The sequence below is a fragment of the Ursus arctos genome, unplaced genomic scaffold (genome assembly GCF_023065955.2).
Source record: "Ursus arctos isolate Adak ecotype North America unplaced genomic scaffold, UrsArc2.0 scaffold_1, whole genome shotgun sequence".
Lineage (NCBI taxonomy): Eukaryota > Metazoa > Chordata > Mammalia > Carnivora > Ursidae > Ursus > Ursus arctos.
The window spans coordinates 65429130-65448216 of record NW_026622763.1 but is presented as its reverse complement, the minus strand read 5'-3'; the positions used below and the strand labels follow the sequence as shown (position 1 = coordinate 65448216).

At 34.0% G+C, this 19087-nt stretch overlaps 1 protein-coding gene across 30 annotated transcripts in view; it reads right to left on the bottom strand.

Annotated features, from left to right (window-relative positions):
- The window catches only part of GULP1 (GULP PTB domain containing engulfment adaptor 1), a 248381-nt gene that overhangs the window by 16968 nt on the left and 212326 nt on the right, over nt 1-19087 (bottom strand). For 15 of the 30 annotated variants that reach the window (XM_057303366.1, XM_057303376.1, XM_048213965.2 and 12 more), the window contains 3 exons: nt 8762-8878; nt 8485-8565; nt 7993-8085 (listed from right to left, as the gene is read on the bottom strand). In XM_057303366.1, the coding sequence (XP_057159349.1) occupies nt 7993-8085; nt 8485-8565; nt 8762-8878 (291 nt within the window). The remainder of the gene's footprint in view (nt 1-7992; nt 8086-8484; nt 8566-8761; nt 8879-19087) is intronic. The other 15 variants (XM_057303398.1, XM_057303410.1, XM_048213970.2 and 12 more) reach the window with 2 other exon arrangements.

The window sequence follows — 19087 nt, the reverse complement described above, 5'->3', positions numbered from 1 at the left end:
CAAGCCCGGTGTGGGCATGGAGCCTGCTTGGGATTCTCTCTCTCTCTCTCTCTCTTAAAAAAAAGTGAGTGCTCTTATTTGAGATTCACTGTCTAATAGTTTTGTAGCTTGCTCTTTCAGGAAGCAGTGGCTTGGTGCATTCAGGCCATGGTGAATATTTCAACCTTAGTCTTGTCTAAATATGACAGCATTGATGAAGTGTCATAAAAGGGTTTAAATTCTCAGAAAATGTCGAATACATTTAAGCAACAACAAAAAAATTGCATTATACAGTTCTTTGGTAATAGCCACAGAAATATTAGAATGATATCAAAATTTTATTTTATGCTGTTAATTGTTTGGGTAATATAAATATCCAAATATACCCTTTTACAATGTAAAACAAACAACTTTAAGCTTAAAATATGATTTATCATAATTATTAAAATAACTCTACTTAGAATTAAATTTACAAAGTAAATTATTTAAGTTATTTAAATTTATATTTGAAATATGTTGTACAAATTTTTCTAGTTGGAAAAATGGTAGATTATAAATAAAACTATAGATGAGGAAGTACAATGGTGATGCAAAATATTCTGGGAAATCTTTCTATGCTGCCATGTTGATTCACATTCTCAAAGTTCACTATTATGTTACATTCTCGACATCACTTTTTAAGTAAATTTTAAAAATAACTTCCAGAGTTTAGAATTTACAACATCATGAATGCATTTTTTCAGGTTTCTAGATTCACAGTTTGGTTATATTGGTCTTTTACTTGTAAGACCTATTATGTTATTTGTTCTTTCAAGAATGCCACAAGTTAAATGGATAGGATTGTCTGCATATCCCAAAGAGGAAAACTGCAACACGAAATTAAATGATTTGATCAGGTACTCATGGTCAGAATTGGAACAGAATACATTTTTCTTCCCATTAGATAGAGTTTACTTCTTTACAATTGTCTTTTTGCAAGTAACAATTATGAAAATGAAGCCGTGAACCCGTAATCATTTTTTGTGGGCAGCAAATGTTCTCAAATCAATGTCATGTTTAAAATTTATGCCTTTGTTTAAAGATTCACATTTGGCTTGTTGTGTAACTGAGAGTTTTCACAATCTGCTCTTACCCATCTTGACTTCAATAACAGTCGAGAAAACGCTAGAGGAAGATAAATAGGCACTTTTGTTTACCCACAATGAAATACACATTTTAGGTTATAATTGTCCTATCAAGTCTAATCAGTGGCCACACAGTTGATTATGTAAAGGTAGAATTTTATCCAGTAACAAACACTTGGTTTAATTGAAAGGGAGACATTTATTTTACTCAGCAATAGAAAGTCCAGTACTTCTAAGGACTACAATTTTATTCATTTAACTTCCTGGCAATAGTCTGATTTGGTTAAAAGCATCTATAGCCAGAAAAGTAAATGTAAGCATCCAGACATAAGAATCAAGAGGAACAATCTGATTTAACTTGCTATGCCCACATCTTATAATGGAACAATCTTCTGGGGGCATTCATGAGGCTAGGAGGGCAGAATAAACCCTTTTTTTCTGATATAAATATAGGCAGCACTGCCATGTGAATGTAATAAATGGAAATCAGATTGTTCCTAGATAATTAGTACCAAATGGTGGAAACCCAACCTCTAATCTATTGCCAAACCACTAGAACACAGCAAAAAGCAAACAGCACGGTCAAGTAACGGAAATTTCTCAGTGTATCTAAATCACTGTATAAAATGAGGACCCAATTTCTAAAACCAATGAAAAGATTTCCACAATTTCAGTGTGATACAGAGGTATGTAATATGGCTACTATCAAAGGCTATTTCATTTGCCTTAGAAAAGGAACCTATGATTGAACAACAGAGTGGTATTTAGGAGACATGTAAGCATTCTGTTTGTTAAGAACAAGTTCAAAAATAGTATGTCAATTATCCCCGAGAAAATTAAAAGTAGGTGTGTCCTTCATTCATCATGCATATGAGGAATTGGTTTTAAGTAAAACCTGGTTTGGATATATACTGAACATATACATTGGTTTGTAGTTAGAAATGTCTTTTAATTTTAATACTGAGAAAAAAATAAGTCTCTATTTAGTTTTCCTTAGCTAGAGCTAAACTACTCCAGGACCTCACACTGGGCAAATTTATGCTGGGTGTATTAACTCAGACAATAATCAATAGTCCAAATGGTGACAGAAAAAGAGCAAACTCTCTTCATTCAAGTACCGTAATCGTGAGCCCAGGCCTCCTCCTTCAATTTCAGATTTGCATATCCAGCCACCTAATAAGCATCTCCAGGTGGCTGTGCAGGAGGCAGAACTGGCACAAGCGAAAGTGAAATATTAAATCTTTGTCATGCACCTTCCCCAAGTCATGTCTATTTTGAAAAATGGCATCACCAACCCGATGGGCAGGATAAAACCCTAAGGGACATCTGACCCCTCTTTTATTCTACAGCCCCAACCAATCCATCAGTAAATCCTGCAAACTCTACTTCCAAAATGTATAAAGTTAGGGGCGCCTGGGTGGCTCAGTCAGTGTCTGACTTCGGCTCAGGTCATGATCTCAGGGTCCTGGGACGGAGCCCCACAACCAGCTCTCTGCTCAGCCGGGGCGTCTGCTTCTTCCTCTCCCTCCCTTCTGCCCCTCCCCCCACTCGTGCTCCCACGCTTTCTCTCTCTTTCAGATGAATAAATAAAATGTTAAAAAATGTATCAAGTTATATGCACCATCTGAAATGACAGAATTCTAGACCAATTTACTCTTCTATCTCTCCTAGGTTATTGAAATAGTCTTCTGGACAGTTTTTGGGACCTCATTTTGGCCTCTTTACAGACCATGGTGCATAGGTCAGCCAGATGATTCCCAAATCCCCTGTTTAAAACCTACGAGTAAGTTCTCAGTGCAATTAAAAAAGAAAAAAAAAATAACCAAAAAACTCCACAGGGCCCTACAAAATCTAGCCCCTGACTCTCTCTCCAATGTCATCTCCAACTTTTTTTGGCTCTTGGTCACTATGCTCTAGGCACAAAGTTCTTGTCACTGTTTCCAGCCCTTTGCATTGACCAACTTCAGTTCTCAATTCAAATGCTACCTTCGCAGAAAGGGCTTCCCTGATCACTGTCTCTAAGAGCCCCATTCTCTCCTATTCTGCTGTATTTCATTTTGTTCATAGCATATATCAGATCTGAATTTTTAAGTTTATTTATTCATTTACCTATGGGTTGATTACCCACCTCCCTCTCTGTTCCCCATAACAGCTGAAATTCACAGACTGCTAAAACCCAACAGCCTAGAATATCATATAACCGTATTTGATATTCAATAAATATTTTATAAGCTGCCATAACAGATCACAACTGTATCTAATGTGTGCAACTGGCAAATGTGAGAAAATAAAAATCAAAGTGATATGCACTGTAATACATAAGACATGTCACTAAGATACTATTTCAAAAAAGGAGCGATGACTTGGTAGGACTGGGAAAAATAAAAACAAAACTACAATTGACACAGTGAAACCTTGAAAGGACTTTTTAGAATTGCTGAAGATTTTCATTAGAAGTTTGAACCAATATTATTTAGTTTGCATCCTCAAAACAAATCAGAATGACCACTTCACAATGGTGTATATAACACATATGTGCATGGCCGGCCACCGTCTCAGAAACAGCAACCTTTCTCTAGGGTGCCTTTGGGGAATGCAGAGAAATGTGTCTATGTTCTCACCCACATGGTGACTCCTTAAAGTACAAAGGTTCTCAGTCTGGTACATTCTACTCAACACGGCCTCACATTTTTCATTTATGACTTAATATAGAATAAAAAATTAACGTTTCTAAAATTGAAATTTCTTATGAGAAGATCTGATTCCTCTGAACCATTGTTCTGTGTTACAGAAGTTCAACTACAACTTTGGACCTCTTGCTAGGAAAAATAGCTTGCAATCTTTTAGTTATCTAATCAAAAATGTTTCTTATTTTTCTGATGCTTCCCATAATTGACTTTATCTGCTATTTCATCACACACTGATAAGAACAGCATCCAAACCAGCAATTTGAATTATTTTCATTTTCTACATTACTTTGAATTTCACAATCCCTCCATAATTCTATTCCTACTTTTGTTCTTTTCTCTCCCTCTTCCCAAAGAGACTATTTTAAAGCTAAGATTAGAGATAAATCTTTTCTTTTACTTTGACTAAGACTTGCTTGATTTGGACTATATTGTGTTTGACTAGCAAATCCTGATATTTCAGGAAATTGTTCATACGCTTATTTTTATGAACCAAATTATAGTGTTAAATCATTTACAGAGAACCATTTCTGAATTAGACTGTTTTATATGGCAAAAGAGTTACTTCTGTGTGACTTCAGAAAATTTGGCTCCCAATAGGATCAAGACCCATCTTGCGCTGGTCATTTGAGAAGAGTCTTCTGTCTTGGGGCTTCCTCTCAATAACGCACTGAAAGCTTGGGGAGAACCTGATGCCAAATTAATTTTTATACCAAACCCACCTATATTTTAATTTTGATGTGCATAATGGGATTCATAATTCACTTCACCATTTCTTCAATTCATGCATTAATTGCTGTCTCTAATGCCTTAAACTGCTGAGAACTTTAGCATTTTTGGAGCATTCTATCCTTCAATCTTCTGAGAGCAAAGGAAACAAACAAAGAAAGAAAAGCTATTGAGTCTCATTTCCAGATTCACAAGCCCAATAGGCATTTACTGTGCATTAATTTTGCTACACATGGTGGCACTCTACGACGTATTTTGTGTCCTGGCTCTGTCCTATAAAACTGGTGGTCAAATTTCATAACAAAGTTCTACTTTAACAGAAACTTGCTTTACTGTAGACCCACTGCAAGCTATTAAACAAGTTACCTATACTTTAAATTTAGATTTTAATTATCTACAATTGTCTTGTTTTCCAAATTCGATTTTAATAGTTTGAATTATTAACAAACCTTCAAGAGAGTGGATATTTATAAGCATGGCAATATTTCACACTAAATAACTGTGATAATTTAATTTGATTCAGTTAATTTTTAATATCAGAAAATTGGGAGATGATTTTAAGAAATGTGAAATAGAGCGCTTAGTGTTTTATTAATTTATTCCACAGCTACATAACTAAAATCGAAAATGAAAAGCAAAAGCATTTGTTCATAATCTCTTCAAAAACTTTTTAAAACATCAGATATTTTTAAGCAACTTAAAAATGTTGAGTCTCTTTCCAATAAAAATCAAATAATTTCTATTTTTTATCTTAAAGATGTACATCCTCCAGTATATCAGAAATTTCAAAAATCATATAAGCCTTTAGAAACGGAAAAATCATAAGACAAGTAATTTTTGAAGTTAAAATAAAGAAAAAACACTAAGATATTACTAGACAAAAGAATATAATTTGAAGTTCTAATTTGAGTTATCTGCATAATGATCAATGAAGCAAAAATTTTTCTACACGTATGTATTAAGTTCAAAAAAGTGGTTTAGAGAAAATGATTTCTCTTTTTTTAATTAAGCCTTTTAGTTATAGTCTCTGAAGCACTCTGTTGAGACACAATCAGTACTGAGATGAACACAATGCTTATAATAATTATTAAATGACATCTTCTGGAGAGCTAATTCTTTTTAATAACTTCGTATTTGAACAATTTTATTGTTTTTTTGTATAATTGACTCTACCAATGAGACTTGCTGAATAACGAACATACAGACAGACTGTGTTTTATTTACATGCCAACTGTCATGCTCATTCCTCGTGATGGCTATCTCAGCCAGAGGATCACGGGAACTAAGGCAAGTGTCATCACTTCATTCCTCCTGACCCTTGCCATTTCTGAACCTGGCTTGGTGACCATTTCAGATCACCAATGCACATGCATAACCCCCAACCTGACCCACCTTCTTCTTAGTTGCCCCAGTGCCAGTCCAGAGCAATCAATGCCTGCTTTCAGGAGATAAAAGAGGGGAGGGCTGTTTCATCATCAACTTGCCCCAGACCCTTCTGCTCCTCCCAAATCTACCTTGCTCCTCAACATGATATCTTAGTTCTCCATCTAGAGATGGAGCTTTGGGTTTGCATCCAAACGGTAATGGATCTTATTTTATTCCTTTGTGAACACAAACACTAAAGTAAAGCTATTACTCACATCCTATGGATTCCAGAAACAATACTTTATTAGGACGGCTTGAAAACATAACTCCCCTTCATTTATGTTTACACTCCTAGTTTGTTTCACAGGATGGTTTTTAGTAAGCCTTCAACAAGACCCAGGAGGGTGTTCTTCCATTTTGGGACCAAAGTTTAAAGAAGGAATTTGAGCTGATGCTCTGTTCCTTGGGACCAGGGAGGAAAGAAAAATATCATAATCTTGATGAGAAGCAAACAGTGATGGTAGTGAAGAGAAAAAAACCGGAAGGATATTCTAATAAAGCCAGCTTCACTGTCCATAACAAAGGTACATGGGAACATATGAACCTCACTCCCAACCTCTCTTATCTTGGCCATATCAGCCCCACTATTATACACTATATGCCAAGCAAGGGAAATGCCAACTGCTTCAATGAGAAAGATGGAAAAGTGTGAGTTTAAAAGAAAGTTCTTTGACCCGTTTCCAGGGCACACCAAATTTGAAATCTTATTTTTTTCCTAAGATTTTATTTATTTATTTGACAGAGAGAAACAGCCAGCGAGAGAGGGAACACAAACAGGGGGAGTGGGACAGGAAGAAGCAGGCTCCTAGCGGAGAAGCCTGATGTGGGGCTCGATCCCAGGACCCCGGGATCACACCCTAAGCCAAAGGCAGACGCTTAACGACTGCATCACCCAGGCGCCCCAGATTTGAAAACTTAAATGCAATTTCTTATAGCAGCATTCCTTATGGTCATGAACGAGTGAAATATTTTAGCACTAGATAGCCGTATACATACATATATATATGATCTAAGCCAATTCATTCCTAGAGTACTGACTTTCATTATAGATATTGGACTGTTAACAAGACTGACTTTGGTTTCCTAGATTGCATAGCAAGCAATCTATCTATATATCTATATCTATCTATCCATCTCTCTATATAGGTAGGTAGGTAGATAGATGATAGATAGATAGATAGATAGATAGATAGATAGATAGATAATTTTCATTGAGTTAGCCTAGAGATTGAACAAACAGGAACTTGCAAATAAAACTTAGAAACAAAAAGTCTTTTTAAAAGTTTGCAAATGCATTGATTGTGTTTCAGTTTATAGCATCATGCTATAAGTCATATATTAAATATTTTTAAAAGGCAAAACAAAATATATACTTTACTAGAGAATACCAGTAGCACAGATAATTCAAGAAGAAAAAAAGTTTTCTAAATATATTTTTCCAGAAAAAATGTTTTAAATCACAACTTCCTCCTCCAAAAGATTCCCTTAGCCAAAATCATGGCATCATACATGGTATTGAGAAAAGAATTTCAAATCTATGATAAGCCAAAAGCAATTAATTTAACTATAAATATTTCAGTTGTCTGCAGAGACTACCACTCATTTTAGTGTCTGAAATGCAACTGTGTCACTCCCAGTGGAAACCCTTGCTATGCAATTAAGAAACCAAAGTCAGTCTTGTTAACAGTTCAATACCTATAACGAAGGTCAGTATTCCAGGGATGGATTGGCTTAGGTCATTAAACCTAAGCTCAGTAAATAGTAATCAACGTGAATGAAAGAAAGAATATGTCACAAAGAGAGAAAGAACAAACCTAGGGATGGATCATTCGACAAAACGTGAGGGAAAAGAGCAACATGGAAAAACAACTCTTGTCTGAGTTACCTAGGTAACTTTAACTTTTTAATTAGCATCTTTCATCTCTACCCATGTTTTAAATTATTGATCCCAGAGTATTATAAACATCACAGACCTGATAATTCAGAGACGCTTTACCACCATGAAGTCTCATTTCTAAGAAAAATATGCACATAGTCTATATACTTACTGGAGATGTTGATACTTGGGCTATTCTTAACTGGCTTTCCAAATCTTGTACTTTGTTTTTAAGTTCCATATTTTCGGTTTCTAAGTCTTGAATCTAAAAAGCAATGATTATTGAATAACCTTCAGAAATTTATTCTTGGAAAATACTGGCTATCATATTGGCATTAATGAATAGGATTTTATATTATTTAAAATGTTAATGTACTCTTTTGCACAGGGAAGAAAATTATTTGATAAAGGTTGGGGATTATCAGGAAATTCTAGATCACGGTAAAGACATTTTATTAAATTTAAAATGTTTTTACATGTGTGCAAATTCCACGTTTCTAATACCTCCTCTCTGTGTTTTCTTGTTGCACTGTGCAGTCTGTTACCCATAATCTTGGAGTATAACCGCAAGACAGTGAAACTTGCTTATGATGATTTTGAAGACAGTGGAGAAAGGGTGTAATTTAATTACAAAGGAATCTGATCTGCATGGGAAACCACTTACCCAGCATCTGCTGCTTCTGCTGCTCTGATCCCCATGAGAAGCATCAGGAAGTGAAGCAAAGTCACATGAGAACACTAAGTTCTTGTGGGAATTCAATATAAAATGGTTAAAAACTGTGCAGGGGATCAGGAATGAAAAATTATAGGAACACAGTGAAAGCAGTTCCAATCAGTGTGGGGGAAATTTAATGGCAGGCCTTCTAAATTTGTTTGATGATATGCAAGTTTCCCTGTACTTACATCACATAAATGTGAAACGAAAAGTTTAGTTTACTCACTCTTTTCTGTAATCCTGCAATCTGTTTTCTTGTTTCAACATCTTTTCCTCCAGATTCTAGAAATTTCCTGTATGCCAGGTCAAAAGCTTGGCCAATTGTTAAAGTTATTTCTTCAGCCTTTGTAAAAATCAAAGATTTGATATGTCAGACTGTTTTATGAATCAAGGAAACCATTCACATAAGGTACTTCAAAGAGGCAATGGCTGCAGGTAGAGATGTGGTCAATGAATCAAGTCGTCTATGCTAACATAATAATTCAATGCCTGGCCATACACAAAATAGAAAAAAAAGTTTTGGTAATTAAATGGTTGAAGTTGGAAGCAAGAGTTCTAACCACCTTCTCATCTATTTTATCATAGCATTTTTTCCTAGTTTGTTTTCCTTCTTTCCTCAACTATTTGGTGCCTATTAAATGAAAGCACGGTGCCAACTGCAGTTCTCTTGTTGCTTTGCTACTTATTTCCTCTTCCTAACGAGGAGGGTTGGGTAAACCTGGCAGGTAACTCGAATGAGGCTGACTGGGTGGTGTCGTGGAAAACTTGAGGTATGCCCTCTCAGAGTGGAATACTCAGTTCCAGTTGATTGTTGGCTTGTGGAAATGAACAATTCCACCCCAGGGTTGTCAGATTTTAAATATGGGACATGAGGTCAGAAATCTGAATTTTTCTATGAAAGCTCCCAATTGTATGTGATGGTCAACCATATTATCGTAAAACAAGTGCCTATTGATCAAAATGTATCTGTCATCTGAATTTGGCCTCAAAAAAAATTTACAGTTTCTGATTGATCAACCAGAAACTGCCACAAATGTCCTAAGTCCACCAGCTCATTCCTTCCTCATTCATATCTTGACTGGTATCAGTGTCTTGCACAATGTAAACACTAACTAAAAATGTATTATTTTATTAATGTAGTATTAAAAAGATTAGTAAAGGCATTAGTTGCTTTAATGCATCACGAATATGTCATATTTAATTAAAAAGATTTCCAGACAACATAAAAACTGGTGGTAATATTAAATCTTGTAAATGCCATGCTTTAATTTACTGCAAATCCTAAAGCTTTGTGATATGCTATGAACAATCTAAATTGAAAATATGCTGTTTAATAACAGATTTTTTTAATGTTTCAAGTTTTTATTTGAATTCTGGTTAGTTAACATAATAGTGTAACATTGGTTTCAGGAATGGAATTTAGTGACTCACCACTTACATACAACACCCAGTGCTCATCACAAAAAAGTGCCCTCCTTAATCCCCATCACCCAAATAGCTCAACCCCACACCCACCTCCCCTCCAGCAACCTTTAGTTTGTTCTCTCTAGTTAAGAGTCTCTTTTATGAATTACACGGATTTAATTAAGACATTGTCATTTTTGTAGTACACTATTTAAGGAAGGCTTTTAGTCATAAAAAAATATAGTTTAACCCCATTAAATAAAAAACACTAAATATATGCCTAAAATTATATATAAGTACTATCTGTCTTACAAAAAAGTAGAAAAAAAGGGAAAAAGAGAAGCTGCATTAAGGAATATTACAGAAATGAAAATGCCAGATACCAAACTATATGTGCTCAATGATTCAAACTAACGAAAAAGTATACATATAAAAATATAAGTTGCTATGGTTGTTGGGATCACATTTAATATTAAAACACAGTAAATGTGGTTATAAGAGATTGTGGGACCATCAATTTTTTTTAAATCTCTAACTTCAAAACTTAAAGTAATGTGTTAGCATTTGTTTTACAATAATAAGACATATTTGTCAACCATGGTTGTTTTTTCTACCTTCTTAATTATGGGTTCAGTGTGTCCTCCTACTATGACAGTATGTTACCCTCAAACACTCAAGGTGTACATTACAGAGAATCGTTTCAGTGGTAGCAAGGTTGGTTTATCATTAATCACATTTGACTTCATTATAATTATTTTTTTAAATAACTTTTAAAAATCATATTCTTTTTATGATAACACATATCTTTTTGATAAGACATCTTTTTATTAAAACAGCATTTAGCTCTCCAGAAAATATTTTGCACACATTACCTCACTTGACTCTCATAATGAATCTATGAGGTAGGGATTATTATTATCCCTACAATACATATGCAGGTTCAAGTCTGTGAGGTCTCAATTTGTGAGGGGAGAAACTGGATTCAAATCCAGAATAACTGACTTTACAAGCTCTCACACATTTTTATAAACAATAAAATGTACAGATCATATCTGCACAATCAGATGTGTTTTGATAAATGCATATACCTATATAACCACCATATCATTAAAGATACAGAATATTTCTATCATCCCAGAAAGTTCTCCCATGCCTCCTTACGGTCAAATCACATTTCTTATGGGTAACCATTGCTAGAATTCCATCACCAAAAATTAGTTTTGTCTGTCCTTGTGTCCATAAAAATGAGCCATATAGTGTGTGTGTGTGTGTGTGTGTGTGTGTGTGTATTCTTTTCTGTCTGGCTTCTTTTGGAGCTTCTCAGATGTTGTATGTATCGTTTGTTTTATTGCTGATTAGTGTTCCATCTAATGAATAAACCACATTGATGTATCTATTTGCCTATTAAGGAAACTTGCATTGTTTTCAATTCTTAGTTATAAATTAAACTGCTACAAACATTCTTCTAAAATCTTTTTGTGGGGATGCCTGGGTGGCTTTGTCAGTTGAACATCTGCCTTCAGCTCAGGTCATGATCTCAGGGTCCTGGGATGGAGTCCTGCATTGGGCTCTCTGCTCAGTGGGGAGCCTGCTTCTCCCTCTCCCTCTGCAACTCTCCATGCTCAAGAGCCCCCTCTCTCTCTCTCAAATGAATAAATGAAATATTTACAAAAATAAAATGAAAAAATAATAAAATAAAATCTTTTTGTGGACATGTGTTTTCAAACATCTGGATAAATATCTACAATAGAAACGCTAAATCATAGAACAGCTCTATTTTAACATTGCAAGAAACTGCCAAACTATTTTGCAAAGTAATTGTACCATTTTACATTCCCACCAGAAGTAAGAGAGTTCTAGTTGCCCCTCGTTCTTACCAATATCATATATGGACAGTCTTTTTAATTGGTCACCTTACTGGATGAGTGATGCTATCTCAATGTGTTTTTAATTTGAATTTCCCTGGTGAATAATTACATTAGCCCAGTTCCATGAATGACTAAGCTAAGATTACTTCCCCCCCCCGATCATTTAATGAAATATAAAGAGCAAGAATATTTGTTAAATTCAAAAAAAAATTATTTCAAAAGATTATTACAAGGCAAACATGAAATATAATAAGAATATATAATAAATAGCTTACAAATAAAGCCTGTGAAAAGACTAGGTGTAATGATTCCTTCTAGTAATAGTAATATATGATTCTTTTGACACATGAACCCTTTTTGACAATTAGTTAATGAGAGAGGTTTTAAACTTTGCCTTATTTACATCTCACTTCACATAAAGGAAAATATGCTGGTGACTGAGCCGCCCAGGTGCCCCTATTGCCACCTTTTTTTATTGTAGTTTTTCTGATAGTTGTATAGTGATACCTCAACTTAATACCTCATTTAATTTAATGGATACCAATGTTAACATCTTTTCATGTGCTATTTGCCATCTGACTATCCTCTTCAATGAAATGATCCTCATATCTTTTGCCCACTTTCCAATTTGATTATTTTTATGCTGTTGAGCTTTTAAAGTTCTTTGATACAAGTTTGCAAATATTTTCTCTCAGTTCTGGGTAGTCTTATCTCCTTCATAAGTTCTTTCACAGAAAAAAATGTTTATTTTTGATAAAGCTCAATTTGCCCCCTTTCATTTATGGATCCTGTCTTGCGTGTCAAGTCTAAGAACTCTGCCTATCCCTACACCCTGAATGTTCTCCCTGTCTCTTTCTTTAAATGTTTTATAGTTGTGCATTTTACATTTAAGTCCATGATGCATTTTCAGTTAATTTTTGCATAACATATGAGATCTAAGTCAATATGCACTTTATTTGTCTATAGAGATCTAATTTCACAAGCACCATTTATTGGAAAGGGCATCTTTTGCATTTTGCATGTGTTGTGTTGCCTTAGTACCTTTGTCAAAAATCAGTGGGGTATATTTTGAGTTGATTTCTGTATTCTCCATTCTGTTCCATTAATCTATTTATCCATCCCTTCACCAAAACTACAGTCCCGATTACCATAAGTATGTTTTAACAATTCTAGTTCCTTTGCCTTTTTATATAAATTTTAGAATCCTCTTGTATCTACAAAAAAACCTTGCTTTGACTTTGACAGGAATTCTGTTAAAGCTGTACATTAATTTGGAAAGAACTGACATATACTAGATTGAGTCTCTCAATCCATGAAGATGGCATATCTCTCCATTTATCTACATCTATTTTATTTCTTTCATCAGCAATTTGTAATTTTCAGCATACAAGTACTCTACAAGTTTTACATCTTAGGTTACATTTGCACCTATGTATTCTGTTTTTTTTTTTAATATAATTGTAAATTTTTGTATCCATGTGCTCACTGCTAGTATATAGCAATACAATTAATTTCTGTATATTTATCATGTATTCTGTCACCTTGCTGAACTCATTTATTAGATCCAAGTATTTTTTTCTAAAGTCCTTTGAATTTTCTACATAGACAATGATGATACCTACAAATAAGTAATATTTCTTCCTCTACTATCTGCATGCTTTTGATTTTCTTATTTTGCCTTACTGCAAAGTTTAGAACTTCCAGGACTGCATTTAGTAAGAGTGGTTAGAGCAGAAATCCTTGCCTAGTTCTCAATTTCATGAGGAAAACATTCAGCTCTTTCACCATTAAGTAAAATTTTATCTATAGTTCTAAATGTTCTTTATTGAATTGAAAAAGTTTCCTTATATTCCTATTTTTCTGAGAGTTTCTAGCCCTGAATGGGTGTTGATTTTTTTTCAAATATTTTTAAAGCACTGATTGGTATGATCATATGTTTTTTTCTTCTACAGCCTGTTAATATGGTTGATTACATAGTTGGATTTTTAAATGTTGAACAAGATATATATCCCTGAAGCAAATTCCACTTGGTCTTGGTGTATAATTCCTTTATATATTTTGCAGAATTATATTTGCTAATAATTTCTTAGAAATTTTTGCATCTATATTCCTGGAGGATATAGCTTGGTCTGTACTTTGTTTTTTAGTCTTTCTCTGGCTTGGTATTAGGGAAACATTAGTTTCATAAAATGAATTGAGGGATGCTCTTACCTCTTCTGTTTTTTGGAATAGGTTGTGTAGAATAATGTTAATTCTTCTTTAAGCATTTTACAGATTCCTCCAGTGAAACCATCTAGGCATTAAGAGTTTTCTTTTAATAAGTTTTAAATTATAAATTCAATTTCTTTTATAGTTACAGGGTTATTCAAATTATGTATTTAATATTGGGTGATTTATGATAGTATTTCTTAAGAAATTGATTCAATTCATCTATATTGTCCATTTTTTTCATATTCCGTTATCTATAGTATCCTCTTATTCTTTTGCTATCTGGAGGGTCTGCAGTGAAATCTCCTGTTTCATTCCTGACATTGGTAACTTGTGTCTTTTTTCTTTTTTATTTTGCCAATCTCACTAAAATTTTGATCCTTTTATGATTTTCAAAGAACCAGCTCTTTGTTTCATTAGTTTTCTCTATTGTTTTTGTTTTCCATGTTGTTAAATTCTCCTTTATCATTGTTATTTTCTTCAAGCTTATTTTGATGTCTTGTTTTCTAGGTACTTGAAATAGGAGCTTAGATCATTGATTTGAGACGACCTTTTCTTTCATGTGTTAATTTAGTTGTCATAACTATTTCTCAGCACTGTTTTAGTGGTATCACTCAAATGTTGATAACATTCTACTTCATTTATATACAGTTCACTGTATTTTAAAAGTTGCCTTTGAGAAATCCTCTTTGACATATGGAATACTTGTAAGTTTCATCTCCAATTTTTGAAGAATCTTGTTATTAATTTTTAAATTGATTTCTTTGTTGTTGTTTCAATTCTATAAAATGTTTGAGATTTATTTTACAGCCCAGGGAATGGTTTATTTTGGTACATGTTCCTTTGGCACTGGAAGACCATATGCATTCTGCTGTTGTTGAGTGTTGAGTGTTATCTTGTGTTTCCTTTCAGTTCTATCAGTTTTTATTTCACTTACTTTATAGCTTTATTGTTTGATTATACATGTTTAGATGGCTTTCTTGGTGGTATGACCCTTTTTTCTTTATATAATGCCCTTCTCTGTCCCTCATAATTTTTTTTGAAGTCAACTTTATATTATAGTACTATACTGTTGCTTTATTTAAGTAATGTTTGCATGATATATATTCTTCTATTCTTTTCTTTTCAATCTTCCTGTATCATCCATATCACTATATTTGCAAAAAGTTTCTTGTAGAAAATGTTATGTCTGTATTAGGTTTTTTAATTCACTCTGACCATCTCTTTTATTTAGACCATTTACATTTAATGTGATCTTTGATACACTAAGGCTTAAGTTTGCCATTTATTTTTTTATTTTTTTTTAATGATTTTTTATTATATTATGTTAGTCACCATACAGTATATCCCCGGTTTCCAATGTAAGTTAAGTTTGCCATTTAAATTTTTCTTTTCTGTCACCTATTTTCTTTTCACTGTATTGTTGCATGTTTTTGAAATTTTTATAATAAAATTTTGATTAGCCTAAAGCACTTTATATGTATCTCACTGTACAGCTTTTTAAATGATTGCTCTAGGATGCATATTATATTTATATAACTTATCACAGTCTAATAGTGTTGTCATTTTTCCAGTTCAAGTGAGATATAGAAAAGTTTCACATCCCTTCAACTGTCCTGTTTATAATATAATCACCTTACATATTTCCTATATATACATTTAGAATCACATCAGAAAGTATTATTTACTTTTTTTTTTTTTTAACCCATACTCCCCCTACCTTCTGGTAACTATCAGTTCTCTACAGTTAAGAGTCTGTTTTTGGTTTGCCTCTCTTTCTCTTTTTTTCTCCCTTTGCTCATTTATTTTTTTTAAATTCCATATATGAGTGAAATCATATGGTATTTGTCTTCCTCTTTTTCTCTGGCTGACTTATTTTGCTTAGTATAATACTCTGTAACTCCATCCCTGTCATTGCAAATGGCAAGACTTCATTCTTTTTTATGGCTGAGTAATATTCATATATATTCTATACACACACACACACACACACACACACATACACACACACACACCACTTCTTCTTTATCAATTTCTGTTATAGGACTTGTTTATGTCTTGTGTCTTCAAGATTTTTCTTTGTCTAGTTTTCAATGTCTATGATGTATCTTGGCATGGAATTGTTTGGGTTTATTCTGTTTGGAGTTCACTTATTTCTTGAATCTATAGGTTTATGCCTTTTGCCAAAATTGGGAAGGCTGCAACTATTATTTCTTCAAGTGTTTCTTCAAGGCTGTCTTCTTTTTCTTCTTTTTTCTATTTTTCCAGGACTCTGATGACACATAAATGTTACCTATTTTGTTATAGGCTCAGAGATGCCTGAAGTCCTGTTTTCTTTTTATATTATTTCGTGTGTGTGTGTGCCTGCAGTGTGTGTTGTTTGTATACATGTGTGTGCATACATTTGTCTATTATCTCTATGTTGTTTAAATTGGGCACTTTGTAATATCTCCTTTTTCCAGGTCACAAATTCTTTCCTCTGTCCTCTTCATTCTGCTACTGAGCCCAGACACTGAGTTTATCATTTGATTATTTTAGTTTTTCAATTCTAAGATTCCTAGTGGGTTTTTCTTCTACCTTCTATTTCCTTGTTTAGATTTTCTATTTCTTTGATAAAATTCTGTACTTTTTAATTTGCCTCAAGAGTGCTTGTAATTGTTTATTTTACCATTTTTAAGATGGTTGTTTAAAAATCTTTGGTAATTCTAGTATCCCTCTTATCTCGGTGTTGGAATCTACTGGTCATCTTTTTTCATTTAGTTTAACATCTTCCTGTTTCTTGATATAGTGAGTGATTTTCAACCAACTCTTGGGTATTTTAGATATTATAAGACTCTAGAAATTACTTTAGCTTTGTGTTTTAGTGGCTTACTCTGACACCGTTCCAGTAGGGGAATGGCAATGGACAGCACTACTTCATTACTGCCTGGTGGGGCAGAGGTTCAGCTTCCGCATTTGGCCTCTCTTCATTGCTGCTTGGCAGGGCTGGGTACTCCAGCTCCCCCGTGTGATCCTCATGGGGAGGACTGTTACCATGGAGGGAGGGAGACTCATTAATACAACATGAAAGTTTACAAAGTAGTGAATTCTAGTTTTGTGACATACTACAGTTTACCTATCTTTCAAACTTTCAACAACTTTACAGAAGTACTAAAAAAGATACAATGAGTAGATAAGACAAAGGCCCCAATAAGAGTGGATGGGCTCTGGAACAGGTCACAGTTATAAAAGTAATATAGCATGATGGAACCAATGCTACAATGGTTAATCTAAGGTCTTAAATTTTAATCCCGATTCCGTTACTACCTAGCTTTGTAAATTGGTAAAGCCATTCAACTTCTCTGGCCTTGGTTGTGTAAAGAGGAAAGAGTTTTGCCAATTGGGCCATTATTTATTTTCCTGTTTTAATCCTCCATGATTAGCTATTTAAAATGAGAATTAAAGAGGATGGCATGTCAAAAGTTCTACATACGTACCAAATCAATTTTATAAATATAGTCCTTATTATGATCAGAGCAAATAAACCTTGAGGTGAAATGATATAATGAAATTTTGAGGAAACATAGCCTCTTTGAGTTCACAAAAGTCATGCATGCTTATAGCTGAAGAAGTAACCTGGACCTCTTTTCAAAGCCCAGATTTCCATCTACCTGCAGCAGAATCACTTGGTGAACTTGTTAAATACAGATTTCCTGAGATCAAGACCCAATCAATAGGAACTTTTTTTTTAAGTGAAAACTAAAGAGCCCTCTTTATGAATATTATATATGCTAATAGTTGTGAGCCACTGCTTTAGGCTTCAAGAAATTATTTTTAACACTCAAGAAAAAAAGCTAATATGCTATACCAAGGAGAATAATGGGTCAAGGAATTTAAATTCTTGAAATGAATTACAAACAATTATGATTAGGGTGAAACAGAGTTTATACTTTTGAAATGCTATAACTATGCAGGGACTCTGGCAAGCTTATGTTTTAAATAATCCAATAAATTTGGATGGAGATTAAATAAAAACATGTGACACAAAACTGTAAGAAGGCTAATATTTATAATGAATTCTAATTATGAGTATTTCAAAGGACCCTAAGGCCATTTATTTCTATGTGTAAAGCAAGAATGAAGGACAACAGAGTTTACTGCCTGGTATAAGTGGTAAAGGTTATTATATCTTACAGACAGACGATACTCAACAAATATCAACTTTCATCTTCTCAATCACATAGAGAAAAACATCTGCAAATGATCATGGTTAAGAAACAGAATATTAAATATAATGCATTCACTCAACAGGATAAGTTTCAAAAACAACCTGAACTTTATATAAAATGCCTTATGTGGGCACCTGGGTGGCTCAGTCAGTTAAGTGTCTGCCCTCGGCTCAGGTCATGATCCCAGGGTCCTGGCATCGAGCCCTGCATCTGGGCTTCCTGTTCAGTGGGGAGTCTGCTTCTCCCTCTCCTTTTGCCCTCCCCCGCTCCTGCTCTATCGCTCACTGACTCTGTTTCAAATACACAAAATCTTTAAAAAATAAATAAATAAAATGCCTTTTTGTACATATAATATTGTCATATGGGTGAGCATATTTTTCTGATGAGATGTTCCATAATGATCATCAAAACCTCAAAAAAGTACTATGATGCCAAGAACCTAGCACAGTAGTTTGCATTTTTAGAGCATTATAGCTTAAAAGATACATATAATAACTTACTCTACTTTTTGTAAATTTTTCTATATGGTCGTTTTTTCTATAAGGAAAAATTCATTGAGCATCTATTGTCCACCTAATGTAGGAGTTACATGGACAAATAAAAAGGTATTTGCTTTCAAAAAGCTCATGTACTGGGGCACCTGGGTGTCTCAGTCAGTTAGTTAAGTGTCCAACTCTTGGTTTGGGCTCAGGTCATGGTCTCAGGGTCATGAGATCAAGCCCCATATCAGACTCCGTGCTCAGCACGGAGTCTGCTTCTCTCCCTCTCCTTCTTTCTCTGCCCCTCCCCCTGCTCATGCACTCTCTCTCTCTAAAATAAATAAATAAATCTTTATTTAAAAAAAAAAAAAAGCAGCTCACATAC